Source organism: Mastigoproctus giganteus, chromosome 5 (genome assembly GCF_048544385.1).
Source record: "Mastigoproctus giganteus isolate SK-2022 chromosome 5, ASM4854438v1, whole genome shotgun sequence".
Lineage (NCBI taxonomy): Eukaryota > Metazoa > Arthropoda > Arachnida > Uropygi > Thelyphonidae > Mastigoproctus > Mastigoproctus giganteus.
Window position 1 is genome coordinate 77,437,999 of NC_143579.1, and position 22,670 is coordinate 77,460,668.

At 37.9% G+C, this 22,670-nt stretch overlaps 1 protein-coding gene across 1 annotated transcript in view; it reads right to left on the bottom strand.

Moving 5' to 3' along the window:
* LOC150085510 (aquaporin-like) overlaps positions 1 to 22,670 on the bottom strand; it is a 409,138-nt gene that overhangs the window by 51,036 nt on the left and 335,432 nt on the right. The window contains exon 4 of the mRNA XM_090374084.1: positions 13,479 to 13,596. Coding sequence (XP_090230210.1) covers positions 13,479 to 13,596 — 118 coding nt within the window. The remainder of the gene's footprint in view (positions 1 to 13,478; positions 13,597 to 22,670) is intronic.

Consider the following 22,670-nt stretch of genomic DNA (forward strand, 5'->3'; position numbering starts at 1 on the left):
AACTGAATGGAGTATTTTGCATCTACATTCACATACGATAATTTTTTTTAGAAATAAGAATGCCAGAAATGAGTAAAATTCTGGAGCAGGGCTGAATGATTTTATGACAACTGGGAGGAAAGTGGAAGAAGAAGAAGAATTGTTGAAGATAAACGTAAAAAGGTACCTGTGGTAGATGGGATATATCCAGTTATATTAAAGAAGGCAGAAAAGAGTGAAGCAAACCTTTAGCCAAGATTATGGGAGCATCCCTGGTTTCAGGAGAGGTTCCTGTGGACTAGATATATAAAAATGTATAGCAAATTCAAAAAGGGGGGGGGGGTTAAAGAGATATGAGTAATTACAGACCTGTTAGCTTAACTTCTGTACTAGAGAAAATAATGGAGTCAATAGTTAAAGAAGTAATACATGATCATCTAGACAATAATGTGGTTATAATGCAGTCACAGCATACATTTGTTAAGGGGTGATCTCGTCTGATCAACCTGATTGGATATTAAAACACAGGAACTGGATGCAAAAAATAATTTTGACATCATATATTCAGATTTCGGAAACGCTTTTTATATTGTTGCGCATAAAAGACTGCTACACAATTTGGAGGGCAAGTCGCTGTGATGGGAAGGGTGAATGGGAAAAGACAGAGTGGTTATCAAAAGGCACTACTCTTCTTAGACTGTCATTAGTGGACTCATCAGGATTAAGTGCTGGGCTCACTCTGGTTTTTATTATTTATTAATGATATTTATGAAAGTGTATTAGGCTTAATGTATAAGTTTGTAGATAATACGAAGGTTGGAAGGGTAGTTAATCGCAGTAATCAGGGTATGCCACTGCAACAAGAACAAGATCTAGCAAAATTAGGCAGCTGGGCTGAAAAGTAGCAATTGAAGTTTAATATTGACAAATACAAGGCATTTCATATGGAAAGCAATAATCCCAGATTAACGTACTGTGTAGTACCACACTCAGGGCAGTGGAGATTGAAAAAGACCTGAGAGTAATTGTGACGTGAGATGTGAAGTTCTCTGAATAGTGCAGACAGGCTGGCAGGCCAGCTCATAGGATTTTATCAATAATACGCAGGAATATTACCAGTAGGGAGAAGGAGGTGATTATCCCATTTTATAAGGCAATGGTTAGACTTCACCTTGGGTGCCACATATAGGATTGGTAGCTTCAATTTAGGAAGGACGTGGATAACTTGGAACGCTTGCAGAGAGGAGCAGCAAGATTGTTGAGTGGAGCAAAAGGGTGTCCTCACCAGGAAAGGCTTCATTTTTGCAAATTGCAGCGTCTGAAGATTAGGCACCTACGAGGAGGTGTTTAAGGCCTGAATGCAAATTTCCAGATGTGCGGAAATTTGCATTGAACAAGAGGATTGTTGAAGGTTGGAACAAAATCCCATTTTGTGCTGTTGGGGGGGGGGGGGGCAGTTTGAATAAATTCATGGTAGAATCCCCTAGGGGATTTAGAGGTGAAATGGGAAGTGTTGGCGTTTTTTTTTCTTGGTAGATGCAGTATAAGCTTGGTTTCTTGCATCATTTTCCACTACTACTATTACTAATAATACAAACATTGTTATTCATTGGTATTTTATGCAAGATGAAGCCTACTGGAATGGTCTCAATGTAGCCAAGGCATTTTGAGGATAACTTAAAGGGCGTGATCCATGGTGTGCACGATCAATGAACTTAAATCTGCGATTTAATTCGGGTTTTCACCAACGCAACGCAAACCTTATAAAAAGAGGTAGAGGGAAATATCCAGAAATAATTAATAATTATTTGCAGGATATTGCGTCATCCGAAGGCACAATATCCTGAAAGAACATGTGGACACACGTGTCCTTATTATTTAAATAAGGTAAAATCGAAGTTTCTAGCTATAAATAAATAATATTTCTCTGATGAACGAAAATACTGAAGTAATGAAAGTTACTTTCGGAACCTACAGGGTGGTGCAGTAGGATTGGATTCTTTTTGGTGAATTATTTTTAAAAGATGAGATGTAAATTTAGAATCTTTATTTAAAGAAAAATAATCACGTTAACAAATGCAGAGTAGTATTCGAATGTTAAGCTTTAAAAATGACATATTCCAAATGACCTCCCGCGCAGAGTCAATACATTATTGAAATTTTCACATAAAACTGCGCATTACTCGCTATAACAAATCTAAATTAATTCTTCTAATTTCTTCTGTAATATAGTTCTTTAGATCTTGAATTGAGAGCGGTCTTGTTTCGTAAACTTTCGCCTTTAGATATCCCCCAAAGAAAAAAGTCGGGGAGTTCAAATCGCGAGATCTCGAAGGCCATTGGATGTTGCCAAACCTTGAACCCAAGCGTCCCAGGAAACATTCTCCTCAAAATGGCCGTGCTTTGTCCTGAATGTGTGGCGTTGCTCCGTCTTGTTGAAACCATATATTATTTTGTCTGAATCTGTGTAGCTCCTCAAAAAATGTTTCCAACATCGTACTGTATTGATTAGCAGTCACTGTTACAGCCTGATTGTTCTCTTCAAAGAAATTATGGTCCGATTACTCCATATGCAGGTACATCTCGCCAGACAGTTACCTACTCTATGTAGGGGCTTCTAGTGGAGCTCCGTTTGGCTAGCCCCAACCGATAGCGAAAGTTCTACTTGTTAACGAATCAGAAAGATAAAAACGGGCCTCTCCGACATAATCAAAACATTTGCATCATTTATCATTTTCCAAAAATGTTCATAAATTGTCTACAAAACTGTACTCGAGCAATTTTATCCTGATTTGTTACCCCATGGGTGACTTGAATTTTGTAGGGGTAAACTGAAGGTGGTTGTGCAAACAGAAGTAGTCTTAGACTTCTGTTGGACATTTCCAACAATCGCTTATCTCCTTACTGACCGGGAAGGACTTCGCAACACTGCATTTCTCTCTCTCTCTCTCTCTCCCGGTGTTCTCAAGTGTGCGAAATATACGCCTAGTTTCGATAATTCGACTGTTTACACTACCACTAGCACGAAAACCTTCAACCCCCCTTAATATTGTGTTCTGAAAAGGAATTCGGCCATGTCTTGGTACATTAAACTGAAGTCGAAACCTTCTTCGTGTCTGCACAATACATTTTGTTGTAAAATACGTTTCTACTGAAAACGTGCGAAGGTTCACTGGTCGATTATCCATGATTACTGAATTGCATGAATACACGACCCTAGTCGTGTAACTCTCACCTCCCTCATCCCACCACAAGACTCCCTCTGCAGCGCACTGAAAATCCTCCAATCCTACTGCCTCAACCCTGTATATGCAATATACTGTTGATTGAAATACTTGCATTGTTTTGAGATCTTTAACACTTTCTTTTTCTGAAAGTAGTTTTTGTTTTGCAATAATGTTGCTCAGGGTAAAGTGTAAATACGAGCCCTAATGTCACATTGTTCCAATATAAACACCAACTATTCGTGTCAGACTGTATCTAAAGCTTTACCAAAATCGTTGTAAATTATGTCAGAATTATTCTTTGCATCTCATATGATCGATCTGCGAATTATAAGTGCACATTATCAAAGCCGAAATCCGTGACAAACCTTTCGTAGAGTACGTATAATTTAATAATTACTTCAGCCAAAAATAACGAATAAATAAATAAAAACCGACCTATTTGAAGTAGGCCACTCAGACTACCATTCAACGGAATACAAGTGAACCAAACCTCTTTTTCAATAGAACCTCAGGCTGGAAAATTCCATCCGGCACCGTCATTCTCCCATCACCTTTGTGTGCGTAACAGATTCAATAGGAATCTGCAGAAAGTTTTCCTTCAAGCCGCTCTCTTCCGAAATTCTATTGCATCAGAGCCCTCTCCGCTTCACTTCTCTTGGTAAATAAAGCCACTTTGCGATTGAGAAAGACAAATGCAAGTCCCTATGTCACCTGACGTCAGGCTTTCCTTCCTTCCGTCGGAAAGCCTGACGGCAGGGGTGGTGTCACATTACTTAAGGTGACAGTCGATTTGTCAACCAAGACATCGAGCGCTAACAACCCATTACTCTGTCGTCCCGTATTACCAACTGTAGGTGACCCTCCATAAATAACATATGTCGCAGAGTCCCAGCATCTCCTCCACTACAGAACTGGAAGTCAGTGATGTGGAAGGCTTGCCTTCCCTTCACGTGTCCCAGGTAAAATAATACATCAGAAGTGGAATTCCAGGATCAAAACAAAGTGTTTGAGCCAAGAGTGTAGCCCCTTCGAACAGTTTTCTGACACTTAGACGCAAGAAAAGTTTAAAATACTATGTCAAACAGCCACGTGATTTCGCCCCTTTACTGGCTCTTTCAACGAAACTGTTTGCTAAAGAATGCTGAGATTTCAGTAAGACTCTTTCGCACTTTCTCCCTTATTTTAATGGGTTCGAAAAAGTGAAGGATATTTAAGCGAGTACCAAGTCTCTGAAACGTACAAGAATAATTCTGCGCCAGCGTCCAACAATTAAGAAAATAATCTCCAAACATCAAGATTTATCGTAATACCGATTATATTCCAATAATCATCATTTCAAGATATTATTTAACGCAAAACATAATAAGCACGCACGCATATACATTAACATCGAACCGGTGAACACCAGTAGCAAAACATGACACAGTAAACGTTAACTAGAGAACAACTCTAACATGAAATATGATCTCCTCTGATCAAATACAAGACCCATCTCTCCTCATGAGGCTATGGGTCTTGTATCTTTCTAATTTTGGGATTTAAAATGGACATTTAAGCAAGGAGATAACTAAATAAATCTTTATTTTTCCTATCATAATAAATAAATAAAGTGTTACATTGGTGAGTGACAACTTCCCTTTACGGCAGTAAATGCCCGGGGATCATATGTGCTCTGTCCTAGCTGTATGCAAGCGAGCGAAGTGCGGTGTGGGTTATCGTATTGCAAAACTAAATACAAACCAATAGCGCATGCAAAAGGATAAACATAAGGTTAAGCTTGATACCCACGATTCGTTAAATTCCTGTTCAGCAAGATTTTGGAGGTCTATGCGACCACCGTTAGTGATCGGAGCAAACATAATCCTTTCATGGTTATAGGATTTTCCCCAGATGAAGAGACATCAATAATCAGTGACTCCATCAGGTGTTATTCCAGCGTATCTCCAATTCAAGAGGCTTTCTTCTTTTTTTTTTTTTTTTGCTAAAACTAAAAATAAGCGGGACCCCTTATACAAAAACACCTTTCTTGAAATTTCTTAGTAATTTTCGGAACAATGCGTTGTCACATGACAGCGATAAGTAACAGCCCTACGAGCTGTGAATATACTGGTCGCCTTATGACGAAATTACTCTACACAGTTCGGCTGAACAGGTTTCACAAAAAGGTTTCTTATTTCCTGGATTGTTTAATAACCTGGTTATTGTATCGAAGCCGTCATTTTAATCGTATTACCCCTGCTCCAGTCTGTTCCAATTCCCCCATTTCCCCTACGGTCATCTACTTCACTGGCTCATTACATGGCGCTGCCTTAGCATTTTTAAAAATGCTGACACAGTTGCCAAATGCACTCCATGTGTGATATAAGGGAGATCCAATTTGAAACTGAACCAGGTTTTTGTATGTTAGTCTGTGTTGCCCGTTTGAAAAGACTTTAATGCAAATACTTCAGTTCGTTATATTCAGCATCACGATTTTTATTTATTTAGTTTAGTATTTAGCATTCAACACTATAATTTATCTTGTAGTGTTTTAAGCAGCAAAAACCTGGACGTCAGCAGCTATCGACAATTCAAAGGGAGGGGGGGGGAACAAAAACCTATACCAAAGAATACTGCGGCTACTCAGATGGGCAAGTAATAAGCACCACATTCTCCACAGATCATTTTTTTTTAAAATGAAAACTCCAAACACGAGAGGGATTAGAACCTATAGTACTTAGTCCCGTGCATGGGTTGGAGGTTGAGAAGACGAAAGAAGATATTTATTAACATTAGACTTGAATTTCTATAGACTGTAATTTTCAGGAAATATGAAGGAAGTTGTTCCAGAAAACGACAGTTGAATGAATAAACGAGGAAGATGAAAAGTTGGTTCTGTGAGTTTGAAGTTGGACAATAAATGGACGTTCCCTGGTGGTGGCACGTGTTCAGACTGTTTTGAAAGAGAGAGCGGGAATTATAGAAGCCAATTCAGAAGCACAGCACCCATGGAAGTATCTGTAGAAAAGGCATGCAGCAGAAACAGTACGCCTATTAGACAGCGAGTGGAGAGATTCTGTTAGAGAGGAGTCATTAATTAACCTAACTGCCCTCTTCTGAATGGAATCTAGAAGCCTGAGGGAGGTTTTGGGGGCACCTTCCCAGATGTGGGAACAATATCCCATGGTAGGGCGGATTTGTGATTTGTACAGAGTGAACAGCTGTTTGGAAGAAAAGTAACGCCGAGAGCCAAAGAGAAAACCAAGTTTTTTAGATGCAGATGAAGCAATATTTGTAAGGTTCTTGTGCCAAGCGATATTAGAAATCAGGGTATTCCCCTAAAGAGATATATATCATCTTGCCGAGAAATCGGAGTGTCACCAAAGATAAGCATAGCAGCAGAAGAATTATTTTTACGAGATATAAGACAGGATTGAGTTTTAGAAGGATTGAAATCAACTAAGTTATCTTTGCTCCACGGAGAATTACCTGGGGATCGGCATTTAAGGAATTGGTAGCGGATATTCGAGACGTTGAAGCTGATTGAGCAGGGCGAAGTTTCTCAAACTGCAAAGTGGAATGCAATGTGTTATCATCAGCAAAACTATGGATAGGATTTCCGGTCAATCGAAGAAGATTATTAATATACAAGAGGAATAGAGTGGGGGAAAGAACTGAACCTTGGGGGACACTAGCATTAGTGGAGAAGTTAGAAAACAGATAGCCATCTACCATCACTCTCAGTGGGCGGCCAGAGAGAAAACTGGAAAACTAATTACAAATAACAGTTGGAAAACCATAAAATGGAAGCTTGTTTAGAAGACCTTTATGCCAAACACGATCGAAAGCCTTTGAGATGTCAAGAGCAACTGCTTGTGTTTCACCGAACTTTTCATTGAATTTGTCCATAAATGGGTAACATAAGCCAGAATATCACCAGTGGATCGACACTGATGGAATCCATACTGGCGATCGTTGATCACACGGAAGGTTTCTAGATAGTTTAAGAGTTGGCGGTTAATGGATTTCTCCATTACTTTAGAAAGAGTAGAAGTAATTGCATGGGAGGGATTTGTCACCCCTTTTTAGGAACTAGCTGGATATGAGCAAAATTTCCAAGCAGAAGGAAAAACACCTTTTGAATAAGAAAGTGAAAAAAGTCGTCAAAGAACAGGAGTAAATTTAGGATATTGAGAACAAGTGGAGAAATATCATTAGAATCTGGAGCTTTCTTAGCATCAAGATTAATTTTTATTCCAGCTCATTAATACATGAGCTGGAATAAAATTGGGATGCTAGCAGGTCAGATTTATCCTTGGCTGAAGTGGCAGTAGAACCATCTGGTTTTGACAGAGGTGGGAGCACAGATGGTCAAAAGTTGCGGCCAATATCTTTGGCAAGAGACCAGAATTCTCGGCTACCATTAGGGTAAGAAGCAAGTTTTCTACTCTTAGCCTCTTCAAAATTTGTTTTGGACTGATTAATAACTGCTTTACAGTTTTTGCGAGCTTTGGTGTTTTTAATGTGAAATGTGGAATAATGGATTCCATTCCTACAAGAATAATTTCACTAAGATGTTCTAAGCAAATGTTGGCATAAGAAGTTTTGAAACAGTAATCCGACCAAGGAAAAGAAGAAAAGAAATCTCGCAGATCATTCCGTTTTGCATTATTGTAATACCAAACAACACGAGGTTGGGAATAGCCATGAGATAAAGGCTCCATTGAAGAAGAGACAATCACCAAGTTTTGATTTGAGGTGCCTAAAGGACCACTCACTTCGACCGTGTACTTAGAAGGGTTGTTTGTGAGAAAAAGATCTAGCACGTTGGCTGTAATTAGGATTGTCCACTATTCTGGTTGATAAATGAACAATCTGTGGGAGGTCATTAGTAATTGAAAAAGCCTCAGCTTCTCGACCAGCTGGAGTTGTGAACATTAAAATCACCAAGGAAAATTACCTCACTGTTAGGAAATTTGGACTGGAGAAAGCCAAGTTGCAAAGAGAGGAAGTCAAAGAGTTCCAAGCGATTAGTGGAGTTGGAAGAACGGTAGAGACAACAGATGAATTTGATAGAATGAGGTAGAGAGATTAAGTCAGAGAAGATCGAAAAGAGGAGATTCCAGATACCAAGTCTCTGACAGGAAATATCGGAACGGACATATGCACAAAGGTGGTACACCTTTGAGGCGAAAGGAATCATACAGAATAATTTGGGCAACTGAGATGAGCAGTGGTTGAATCAACTGATGACTGAGATTCTGTCAGAAAAAGTACATGGGGTTTGGCAGACTGCAAGTGGAAATGGACATCGTTGAGATTAGAATTGAGACCATGTATATTTGAAATGAATTAGGAAGTGTTTGGGAGGTTTAGATCTTTTTCGCAGATAAGTTTGCTCTATTAGTTTGACAATTCATCGTGTATTCAATAGTAAGAAAAAGTAGAGTGGGGGAGGGACATGCTGTATGAAGTAATGAAATTTTTGGATATGGCGTACATATGGTAAGAACATACCCAGATCCTTGACATAACGTGGCCTCGACAATGCCTCCCCCCCACATACACACTACTCGGACTCCCTCCAGTCACCATCTGGCAGAGTAGAGGTAAAAAAATAAAATAATAAATTATTAGATTCGGGTTACCCGAAATTGATTACATTAACCCGTGTTTGTGTCTGTAAATTGTGTGTGTTCTCTGCTCGATTTGCCTGTTTTGCTGGACGAAAAAAACCCAGTAGCTGGGGAAAAAACCTTGCTATCTACGCCTGAGACTGACTAACTCAGCCACGGAGTGAAAAAGGCCCATTAAAGTTCCTCGCGTCATCGACGGGATTCGAATCCAAGCATTTTTCACCCGGTGTGGTGAGAGCGGTGACGATATCACTGTGCTACCCGCGCAGACAGAAGAGTAGAGGTAGCAAGATTATACACTAGCTGATCCAGAAGCCTTCTGGAGAGTTACCAATAGGTTCGGTCCGGTGTACTAACTAGCGGCCGGCCAGTGAACACAGTTTTAGAGCTATACCCTCCAAATGTAAGAAAGTTTGGATCTCGTCAAGGTGATCATCATAACTTCAAAAGACATCATTCATACTGCATGATGAAGAGATGGGAAGGGTCGACCGGAACTTAGCTGTGTGGAGACTAAACATGGGTTCCACAACTTCAAGCCTCCAATAAGCAAAGTGGTGGTATTGCACCGGTTGATGAGAGTCATCTACCACCTAATATTGCCTGGTAACATAGAGGGGCGGCATTCCTCCGTGCCGTGTGGGGGCGAACATCTCTACCCCTACTTACGTTGGTTTACACCTGGGTGATCACCCACAATGTGCATGCGCATAAGGGTTATACCCAGGATTACTAACAAGGTGCAATCGTGAAGGTGCTAGCAGAAGATTTGACTGTCACAGACCGTCCGGACTTAGCCGAAATTGGGCCCACTTGACTTGAGTGTCACCCGAATATCAGTTACATCAGCGTTTTAGACTCCCAGGCAGCAAGCACAGCTTGTCTGGCATATCTGAGAGAATGTATGCGACAGTCTCAAGGACCAAAGGGTGAGAAAGATGGAGCTACATGGGCTACCAACCACCATAAACAGCAGAATGTCACAACCTCCATCAAGCTGCTAAATGGCATCATTTCGTCCCCAAATTTATAGGATCTGTTTACCTTCCTTATCCTTGCACAATTCTTGAGATCAACCTCAATGCTGCTGTACAAAATACGTAAGCTGAATTTTAGTGAGAGGTTCACAGTTGCATAGTCACTAACAGTCACAGGGAAGAAGTCGAGAGCTAATGCAGACCGGGCACGTCCCATCTTGTTTTTGTATAGGTGTTTGCGTGCACGTCCATATGAAGATGTGAAAAGTTAAAAAGCAACAAGTCAATTCAAGTCATAAAATAAAAACATTTTTATTATTTTAAGTTTTTAAATAATTTTTATTATTTTAAATTTGTAGATTTTTCCGATTATTAAAAATGAATTTAATTACTTAAAAATGTAATATTAAAGTCCCGGAGTGCCAGTTAAACAATTTTGGGCCTGGGTACTGTACATCTCCCCCACTCTCTCGTCGGACACCAGTCATTCGAATATTAGAATCAAATGAAGTGAATATGGTTAAATTTGAAACCCAATCCACTTATTATAATAGATGCCCACTCGTAGAGTAAGTCATCACCATTAGATACACAAATGTCTCGGAGCATTTGATGAAGACACTCTAAGACACACACTATGAGTAAGACCTCCGATCTTACTCATAGTGATAATATGCAATCCGTGTTGAAACAGTGCTCACCAAAATACGGTGCTCTGAAGTACCACGCAGGCTGTAAAATTTTTGGCAACCAAACTGAATGCTCCGTGCTTCACCATTCCAAATAATGAACTTTCTCAATAGGATCTGCTGTCAATATTTGTAAGAGGAAAAATTCGTATGTGTAAAACACAGTTACTGATAAGGACTGCAATATTTAGTCTCCATTCCAGATGGAACTCAAGGCTATATGGCTATATGTACAACTGAACGGACACGATAAAGGCAATAGATTCTTTGCGTATACTGTATATGCTAACCCGCTTAAAAACTGAAAGGAATAAAGGATTTGTGTATCGCAGTCACGAGGTTTTGTTTTCCCACAGGGTATAAAAGACTTCATTTATTCTAAATGTGGTAATTACATAGGCAGCCTACATTAAAAATTTTCCGTGAAGTATTCAACGGAAGCTCCCTTAATTGCTATAGCTTAAATGGGACTCAAAATGCAGTCTGTGAGTACTGCAATTCATTTCTGAGGCGGAGACCATTAAGCTTTACGAGCACATCAGTTTGGTGAGAAACCACTGAAAACCTTTAGCTACTTCCATTTCATTCTATCTTCATATTAGGCAGGATGAAATGCAAGTATTATTTATGATAGCAGTTATAACAGTGGTATGGAACGAAAATTAAAAACCAAACATATCTGGGATACTTTATAACAAAACAGGATTGCAAAATTCCGAGAGTTACAGATGGTAAAAATAGACATTAATATACAGAAATCACTAATCGTTATTAGAGTGAGAACTACTAGCAGCACAATATTTAGTCGAGAATTTGCAAGAGAATCTTTGAAGTAATTGTGTTATAAATTGAATAAAAATACATGGTTTTTAATTTATTGTCCAACCCGTTGATCAACGATTTTTTTTACGAGGTATTTCTGATAAACAGAGCAAATTATTCAATTAGATATGTAGTGAGATATTTTAGACAGATGGCAGAAGGCGGTTCTATTGTGCCAGCAGTGGTATTTCACTACCAATACAACATTGTCATTAAAAATCCGTAGTCAACTTTATATTATCAACATACGTATGATTATATCAACTTTTAACCGTTAAGGCCATCCATCTTGATAGGGTTGGATGGCCTTAAGGGTTAAAAGTTGATATAATCATATGAATATTGATAATATAAAGTTGTCTACGGATTTTTAGTGAGAATATTGTGTATATGGCATTCAAGTTATGGAAAAGTTAGGACTTGCAAGAGTTAAAAAAAAACATTTATTGTTAAGCGTGTGACAGGATATTTCTGAGAACATTTTCGTAAAAAAGCACCAACTTGCACCCAAATAATTTTGCAATGCCAACAGACAGTTATACATATCGAAAAGAGATCTGTACTAAATAAGACAAACAAAACAATATGAATTGCACATTCTTCGTAGAGTTGTATTACACACACAGGATGCGTTTACATGTCTACACGAGCAAGGTGGGCATTTCCAGCACATTATATATTTAAATCAAATTGTTTAATTAAATTCTTTATTCGTTTTTTAATAAAATTTTGTTGTGTTGCAAACTGGCTTGCATTTTAATTGGATTCGTACTTTCTGGTAACTTACTAAAACAGAAGAAATCATAATTTCTCCAATTGTTGCTAAAAGACCTGCCAGAGATATAACCGGTTATCAAACTCCTCAAAACTCGAGACGCTGACTATGTTATTTTAGAAAACCATTGCAAGAAACTTTACATTAAGCTAAGCTGCAGCCGTTATCAACCCACTGCAGGATGGAAGCTTCCTCAACAATTCATGCTGAGGTAAATAGACCATAATCTGCCACGCTGGTCCAGTGCGGGTTGGCAGATCGACCGTATTTAGTAGTCAGGGGCTTGAACCCCGGTCTACTCAAGGAGCGTGTACTACTGCTCTCCCGCTCGTGACCACTCGGCTACGGAATCGGTACTTTACGTTAATACTTGCTAATTAGGATTAATGCATATATAATAAAAAGAGTAATGTAAACTTTCATCTAAAGCGGTCATAAAAATCGATTTAAAAAATAACAAAAACATGTACACAGATGGAGTAATAATTTTGCTAATTTACTGCATATCAGGGATATTAATTATTATTCCCAATTCAGATATATGGAATATTTATCGAAATTTATTAATAGCTTCACAATGGAACTGTAGTGTAAATAATAATCATGTGAAGGAAAAACGGAGAACAGCAAACAAGGATGTTAAAATTTATAGTGGCTGTTGCCCATTTTAAAATGTTAATTCATTCATTTGCAACACAACTTGTTTCAGTCTGACGTATGCGTCCTTTAACTCGCACTCCTTAAGCGACATCTCCTGTGAACAGGAGATCTTTGCGAATGCTATGAAATATTCATTGGCTTTATACTCGGCACCTTAATATATAGTCTATAGATTGTTGAAATATAATACTTGGAATTACTCTCTCAATATACAGTATATGTTTATTTTGGATTCAAATTTTTTCTGTCTATTTTATTATTCTAAAAATAATCGCAGTGGAATTACAGCACTTAGCTGAACATTTGAGAGTCAAAGATACCATATTATTATCAGGATCTTCTTTCCCCAAGTAAGATTATAAAATAGAAATTATTCAAATTTATACAGTTGTTCCTAAATAAATCTTTTAAAAATGTACGTAAATAAGTATTAAGTGACTTTCCGGTTATTAAAATAAATTGTTATATAATATATGTACAATATTTCAGATAATTTCTGTTATTAGTTGCTGTAAAAGGGATCATCAGAAAATAACTAGCAAGTGGTGCTCTGATATACAACAGATGTATCGTTGAACGGCTGAGTTAATTCTATTTAGACATATTTCACAAAACTTTACGTCAGGAAAGGGAAAGTATTTCGAAGAAAAATTAGGACTTCCTCCATGAATTTTACAATGGCAATATGTAACTCATTCCAAGTCAATAGAAAAATGAAAATTGGTAAAACTTACCTCTTTCAGCATCTTCTACCGATTCCTTCACTACTCGAACAACCTTCTTACTGTCAAAGATATATTCATAAATAAGTCCTGCTATTAAGCCTCCCGCTAGTGGACCGAACCAGTATACCTGAAAAATAAGAGCATTCATCAATTGTTTTCGTTACTAATTAATGGTATTTCATTTCACATTCCGAAAAAAAAAAACTAGAAGGAGAGCTCATACATAAACTGACATTACTGTATCTTTTTCATAGAACAGAGCTGCAGAGAGCTGATTGTGCAGTTCTACTCATATCAGAGAGAGGGTAGTTTTCTGCAAAAAAACTACACTCTATGGCCATGTTATTTTTATTAGTTTTAATAATAAAAATGATATGAAGCGAGACAAAGAATTTTACTAATTGTGTTTGAGTTATTGTCCCAATTTGGTGAAAAAGTGAAGGATGTTGACACCTGTTCACTGCTAAAATAAAGTTTTCTTCGTGGCTAAAAATCAGCGATAATATTAGAGCAGAGAAGATATTGCTGTCTGACAATATCGTGGCAAATAAGAAATCAACTGATATTAAGGGATTATCCGCAGGTTTCCATTCTGTAGTTTTTGTTTTGTTAATATTTTTCTTCCTCTGAAAAAAAGGTAATTGTTTCTATTTTTTTATCTAAAACTTATCTCTTTTCTATCTCTTTCTGTCTCATCGCATAAAAAGGATCTTTTTTTCATGTTAATTTATTTTCGCTCTGAAAGATAATATGAATAATAATTAAACACAAGTTTTAATGTTCCTTACAAAACTGAGTGTACCAACCTAAGGTAATTAGATCTAAATTGGAGCAGTGACTTCTCACTGCTCCAAAACCATTGTTCTTCGATCTGGATTTCCCGACACGTCCATCGGATGTTCCTAAGTAATACGGTGGACTCATTTAGTCGAGTTTCCGCAAGCAGCTTTGCACCAATGTGGGTAAGTCATTTTTTATCAGGTGTATTATCTGATTTTTTTTTATCAGGTAATCTGATCAGTACGTATACTCGTCTGTATACTCCGGGTCAATACGTATACTCTCCTGTATACTCCGTCGTGTTATATGCCTCAAATTTTGGGCATCTGCAGCCCCCATCAACATCAAGCACGTGTACTCCGCTAAATACTGGCTCCTTCGTAGGATTACTCATAAACATCGTCGTCCATCCCAGCAAAGAACAACTGCGATGGCGAATTCACTAAACTTTGCCCGACTTCCAAATCTTGTAATGGAAAGACGCCTCTTTCTAACTGCCAAAATGACCACCGGAATAATCTCGGAGCCAAACATCTGGAACTGTGCGGCTGGAGAATCCTTCAACCAGGACTGAGGTCAGCTCCTACGCTTATAGCCCACCCTAACAGACTAGCCCAGTGGTTTTCGACCTTTTTTAATAATGTCACCCTTAAGTAATTTATTTTATTTTGTGGCACCCCTACTCAATTTTCTGCCTGTTATATCCGATTCTCTCTCTCTCTCTGTACATATATATACACATATGATTTTAAAAAAAAGAAAGGATATATGATAGTTATTATAATAATATAATTATATATAAGTATTTATAATGAAATAAATACTTAAAAATAGGTTTAAGTTACCCAAATTACGTGGCACCCCTGGAATGTTTTAGTGGTACCCCGGTTGAAAACTACTGGGATCGTTTTCTTTGTCATCATTTTCTCCCCAGACAGATGCTCACCACTGTCCAAGCAATTGACGGCGACTTCTACAAATTTTCGAAGGATCGGAAATATCGGAGACAGATCCTTGATGGCCTAACCTTAATTAGGCAAACTGCACATTAACATGGGCAGTATAATAATGTCGAATTTATTGTAAATAATGTCAAAAGTATAATATCTTTCTGAATATACTGTAAATCTGAAACTTATTCCATTGTTGGCTCTGGGAGATGAACCCGAATCTCGATGCGGGTTCAGTTCCCCAAAGACCATTGGCCTCCATCCAATGTACAAAGTAAAACCCCTGGCATTGCTGCTGTGAAGGGCATATTGTATATGTTACTTTTGTATATGCGATGAGACAGAAAGAGAAATATGGTTAGGATTGTCCGGTATTCTTGTAGGTAAATGAACAATCTGTGCAAGGTCATTAGTAATTGCAAAAGCCTCAGCATCTCGACTAGCTGGGTCGGTGTGAAAACGGAAGCCAGCTGGAGTTGTGAACATTAAAATCATCGAGGAAAATTACCCCACTGTTAGGAAAGTTGGACTGGAGAAAGTCAAGTTGCAAATAGAGGAAGTTAAAGAGCTCCAAGTGATTAGTGGAGTTGGGAGAACGGTAGAGACAACAGATGAATTTGACACATGAGGTAGAGAGATTTTAAGCCAGAGAAGATCGAAAAGAGGAGATTCCCAGTCTCTGACAGGGAATATCGGAATGGACATATGCACAAGTACCATACGCTGTATGATTCCTTTCGCATTTGAGGCGAAAGGAATCATACAGCGAATAATTTGGGCAATAATTTGTTTAATTATTAACTTTCATACACAAAGGATATTTTAATGCTTATTCAAATTACATTTCTTGTTTACAGTTATTGTTTATACTCAAGCACAACCACTAGGTCAGAGGAATTTACATTAATTATTTTGTTAAATTAATAAGTATACGAGCAGCGAGGCTCTATGTTTTACGTTACAAATTAATTATAAAATGAATAAGAGGATTACCTCAGTAAAATTACTTAAATCTATCCTTTCACCAGAAGGAAAATCGATGACCCAACATATCCCGTATCAATTGTTTAAGAGCTCCAAATCTGATCCCAAAAATACATTAAATCACCAACCAATACTTACGAGTGAAAAAAGACAGTAGCATCATTAAATAAAAATGATTAGAATATATGTAATTACGGTACTCTCGGAAGCTTTTCAACAAAGGTCGTGATCACATGCCAGTCTAAATCGTAATGTATGACAGAAAAGAAAGAAAACTAGAAAGACTAGTTGCTATAAGCAACCAATTTGCTTAAGCAACACACACACACACACACACACACACACACACACACCCGACCGGGCTAGCCGAGTGGGTAAAGTACCTGCCCGGCAACCCAAAGGTCGCGGGTTCGATTCCCGCCTCGGGCTTGGATCAAAGTACTACAAAAACCTTGGGAGGTGCAATATGGCCACAGAAGCCGATGCGCCAACAACTACCAAATCAAAAAAAAAAAAAAAAAACACACACACACCTCTTCCATCGGTAACCCGATAGATGGCTCCACTTTGCAACCAATTACAGTATACAGTTATTCAAAAACTCATAAAAATCAACGTCGTCTTTGCAGTAAAACTTTCCACTGCGGATAATTATTTTGGAGAATCCAGTTTGAATAAAAACATGAACCAAGTCTGGAAAAATACATCTTTGCACGAAATTCACACTTTTTGCCTTACAACGTAGTCTCTCTATCTGAGATAAAAATGGCAAGGGGTTTATACCGTATCCTTGGTTCTGGAGATAAAAAAATAATAATAATAAATAAATACTAAAATAAAATAAATTAGTAAAATGATAAAAATAAATGATTGATAAGTGACTAATAGTAATTTTACCCTACCACAAATTCCAAAATCCCTCTGTCACCGTTGCCTATTAAATCAGTCGCGTAATATTGTCAGAAATTTTTATTAATATCGGCGTTAAACAGAACACGGGGATTTGACTTTGCTAATGTAAGTGGAACATTAAAAAATATATATAGAACATTATTAGCTGTGGTGATAGAGGCGGAGATGAACTAACGTTTAGGGGCAGCCTTACATAAGACACAACACATAATAAAACTGGTAAAGAGTTTATACTATTTCAATGCTCACATTTTCAGTATCCGAATGGCTTCTAAAACGGGAAAAACTAAAGCTCCCTCTCAAGAAATATAACCAAATCTTCATGTGTGGCGAATACCAGTGAGAGAAAATGAATCGGCAATGGAGCTCTGTCGACCCTTGAAATCCCATTGATTTTCAAACCCATGCAGTCCTTCGATAACAACGCTCTTCTAGCTAAACTGAAGTTATCTCCATCTTTCAACAAAATAAAGTAATAGATTCAAAAAAGAAGAAATCTATAAATGAGACGAGAAGCTTACGTGTTTTTCAGCATGCATAGGACTTACATGAATGCATATATTTTCGGCATATAAAAGTGACATTGTTTATCATGCATCATTCTTGCGGCTTGCAAACATTGCTGGAAGCCACGATTCAGAATGTTTAACTCGGCAACCGAAATATGAACTTATGAACTTTATTGAATTTGCTTATTATCAACTTGGGTGCAGTATTTATAATATGTTATTGATTCTTACTAAAATATTATTTAGTTATTAATCATGCTAGTTGAATTTAAAAGGACTAAAAATAAAAACAGATGAGGTTGAATAACTTTAAAAAATATTAATGAGTTCGAGAGCTCTTGGAGGTTTGTTTAGTGATGTCATTAGTACATGTTTTTAAACTAGTAAACATAGAGGTTATTTCTAAATCAATGTTCGAGTACTCATTGTTTTGTATTTAATTGATACAGATACTATAAACTGATAATTTATGGTAATCCCAGAGAATGAAATCATTGAACATTTGTCTAAATTTACATCTAAGTTGCTTTTCCATTTAAATATTAGTACAATATTTAAATAATAGTGACAAATGATGCAAGGAAGCAAGCTTATATATTAGCCAAAAAAAAAAAAAAAAAACTATCCACCTCATCTGTCCATTCCTTCCAATACTTTTCAAATGTTTCCTTAAATTTATTAAAACTATCCACTTCGTACATTTTTCGCACATTTATCCTACAGTCATCCAGTTTCAATTTATGTCCCTCACGTGTGCTACAGACCTTGGCAACCAGGTACCTTAGAGGGGACCTGACTGAGGTCAATAAAGCTCTGAGAGGTAGACAGTAAAGTGAGTGAAGGTGAATAAAGAGAATGAATTAATTTTTACAGTTATAAATGACTATTGAACTACTGGCCATAAATTAAAATGACATTACAGGGAAAGAGATTTAGACTGGATTGTAGGAAGGAAGTTTTATTTTACCTAGCGAGTTGTTAATTGCTGGAATCAAATTACCTCCGTGGCTAGTTGAGAAAGGTAGCTTGGGGAATTTAAACGGTTAACTGGACAGTTGATGGCTACCACCGTGAGGAGGGAAACAAGTTATTTCCTTTTTTTACATATTTATATTACATTATTCTTGGCCAGTACAGCATAAGCCTGTGGCTTCCTTGAACTATATGGCTAATACTAATATTATTCAGATATCTATCATAAACCTTCCTGATAAATCTTTAGCTTTCTCAGATTAATAAACTTTACTTAAAGACGATTACTTTAAAATTTCTTATATAAGTTGCATGATATGATTCCAGTTGATCCCGAGAACCCTCTAGATTTTGTCTTCTGCTCCTCGCAGAGAAGGAGACACTTTCAAATGAATGGTAATGCAAACCCAGAATATTACTGTTGGATATGGGGTACATCATATTTATTTAATACAAACCAATATTACAGGAAATCCCAATTACAAGACAGTGATGAGAAAAACGCGACCCGCGATCTAATTTCAGAAATAAGAAAATAATATTAGAAAAAAAAAAACCATTTACTGATGACTAAGTCATCAGTCATCAGAAATGATGATATATATAGAGGTACAAGAGGTACATTCTAAGAGGTATAAGCTAAAGATTATAATGATTTATGCACCAACATCGAGCCACCATGATGAAGAGGTTGAAGAAATGTACACCGAAATTGAGAGTCTTCTAGATGAGCAGAAAACCCACTACACTATTATTATTATGGGGGACTTCAATGCTAAGGTTGGAAAAAGACAAAACAGCGCAGAAAGGGGAACTATAGGAAATTTTGGAATTGGTGAAAGAAATGAAAGAGGTGAAAGACTTGTGGAATTTGCAGAATCTCAAGGACTGTCAGTAATGAACACTTTTTTCAAGAAAAGGGTGAACAGAAAGTGGACATGGAAGAGTCCAAATGGATTAACTACTAATGAAATCGACTTCATCCTCACTAACAGAAGATATATTCCGCTAGGGGGATGATTGTGTCCGGCTGTCTGTATGATATGCTCCGTAAACTTTTCTTGTTTTGTGTGTTTTTTATTTAAAGTATTAAGTTCCTATTAGTGCCACCACATAAGGATAGGCCCTTGGACTGCCAGGTGCAAGTACTGTATTATTTGAACGGACAACAGATAAGTATTAAATGAATTTCTGCATGTTCATTCCGCTACTCCATACAAGCGCTTTCAGCCATTATCTTGTAGTTCAACTTATACATGTGTCCAACAGACACTTGACCTTGACCAGGCATTAGAGTTTTGCCTAGCCGCTCTGTTCTTCCCTCCCTACTTAGTCCCCTGCTCCCTGTGGATTTCACTGCAGGGCAACTAAGGCGACCGACTGGTCACAGTGCCTATTGCTTGCTAAACCACAACTGTGGTGATATTAAATTATCTAGTAAAACTACAGTAACTGAATTCAATATGACAAATACTACCTCCTGTCAAAATTCTAACGTCTGCACCATCTGTGGGACCAGCTCTGACCCCATTGTCCAATGTATTGAGTGCAAACAATTAATATGCAATGACTGTACACATTCTGACCTGAAAAAATTAAATAAAAGTCGGCGGAAATCATTCTGTTGTGATAGATGTCGACTCAGAAATTCTCAGAAAAGCCCTATAACTGTTGCAACACCAAACAGCACGGAACCTGAGTCACTTTCCTCCTCTTCGGCTAACAAAGTTGAAATGCCGTACTCTAGTACATTTGAGACAAATATCATGCCAATAACTAGAAATACCGACTCTGAATCGTACATGGATGAAGCCTCTAATCCTTCTTTGTTGTCGCATCAAATCTCAGATGCATCAACTCAAACATCTGTGCTGTCAGAAGATCTCAGCGCTAACTCCTTCCCTACGGAAACTCTGAATCCAACCTTTGGTATTCTGCAATCAACTGAATTCCAGGAACTACTCTTTAACACTATGCAGAAAATCCTCATTCAAACTCATCTAATCAGTGCACCTCATACTGCAAACTCTGAAATTCTCCTGGATTCTAATACACTCAATGAAGGAAACAGCGAGCTATACACGGAGATTTGTGGTATAAAAACAATATTAGCTAATCAACAGGCTGAAATTTCTGACATTAACGCCCAAATTAAAAATCTCACATCAGTTATGTCTTGCCACTTAAGGGAAGCTAGGAAGAATTCTGAACCTACTCTCGACACCAATGGGCTCAAAGTGAATACGAATTCTTCATTAACTGACGATGCCCTCAGTACTGAGACCAGATCTTCACCTTCCACCGGCCTCAATAGTTCTACTGCTGCAAATATTAACTTGCCCAAGCCTGCTAACATTCATGATTCAAGTCATTCAACTGAGCAATTTATTGCCAAACAGACTCTGTTAGATGATTCTTCTGATGTAAATAGAACCACTCCTCCCACCTACTCTCCTCTGCGGAACAGTTCTGTCTGTACTTCTATTTCACAAGCTCAGAGTCACCAAGCGGAATCCTCTTCAACATCAGTTAAGGCAACATATGCAAAAATAACTGCTGCCACATCTAATGAGGTCTGCAAACCTGTCTGTAGATCTGCCGCCACAGTGAGTAAACCTGTTTCTAATTGCCAGTCTCAAATATCGCACCAAAGATCAAAACAGAACAAACCGTCAGAAAATATTAAAGCATCTATATCTCAAGGTACTTTCTCCAAGCTTCCAGCCATAACTCATCAAACACAGAATGTAACTACTGCAGAAAAATCTCAGTTACTCAAACACAAGTATAATATCACAATTATTCCCACAAAAGACCGAATTTTTCTTTCTAGACTTGGACCCTCCACTAAATCTGAAGATCTTATCAACCTAATTAAAGAAGAATATGGTTTCGGAGTAGATGTCCGTTCTCTGAAGACACGATGTCCCGCCTACTCATCTTTTATAATAACATGCCTTCCATCACAAACAGAAAAAGTGTTGAATCTAAGATCCCTTTTATCAGGGGCTCTAGTAAAACGCTTCACGGACAGACCATCAAGGGAGTCCAAAATCTCCTCTCCACCGGCATAGCAATCAGATACCCTGCTATCTACACATACTACGTTCTCCTCTCGTCATAGAATCCCCAGATCCCAACTGTTCAGTGTTTACCTTCAGAATTGCAGGAGTATAATTAGCAACCTAAACCACTTCAGAGCAATCCAAGGCTCACATATTTACGACATTTACCTGCTCACTGAAACCTGGCTCTCCATAAATATTGATGATCAGGAGATTATAGATGGACAATATACAATCCATAGAAAGGACAGAGGATCTCGTGGAGGCGGAGTAGCTATTATACATTCTAACCATATACTCTGTGAAACTGCATCAAATTTCACAAATATTGAATCAGTATACTGCCTTCTTCATCTTGGCAAGTTAAAGGTTTTAATAGTATTGCTTTATTTTCCACCTCCCTTAACTAATATAGACCTCCAGTACTTAGAAAGCTCGCTGGAATCAATCTTCCCACTAATTCAATCTGCCGACATAGCAATGGTTTTGGGTGACTTTAACTGTCAAATGGCCAATTTAGAATCTTCTTCTCCATCACTGCAGACTAGGGCTCTCTTTAATATGCTTCACAGCTATGGTCTGGAACAAATTTGCAACTTTCCAACCAGAGAAAATGCCTACCTCGACCTAATATTTTCCTCTACTCATATAGATGTTCACACCGACAACCCCATATTTCACTCGGATCATTCACCAATTACTTTTGACATCACAGTGACTTCTCATAACTTCAAATGCAGCTCCCGTACTCCTCGATTCATTTTCAGAAAGGCTGACTGGCCTCTGCTCAACCTAGCTCTAAGAAACGTAGACAAGCAGCTCGCTGACGCTATGGATGACATCGATGTGCTCACCAACAACCTGATTAACTGTGTCCATTCAGTTATATCTGACATTGTTCCTCAATCCCATCTTACCGCACGCTCTACCTACCCGCACTGGTATAATAGTGAACTAATACGTAAAATTAAATCCAAAGAATTCTACAGAAACAAATATAAGCAAACAGGTGACAGTCAATACTATGAA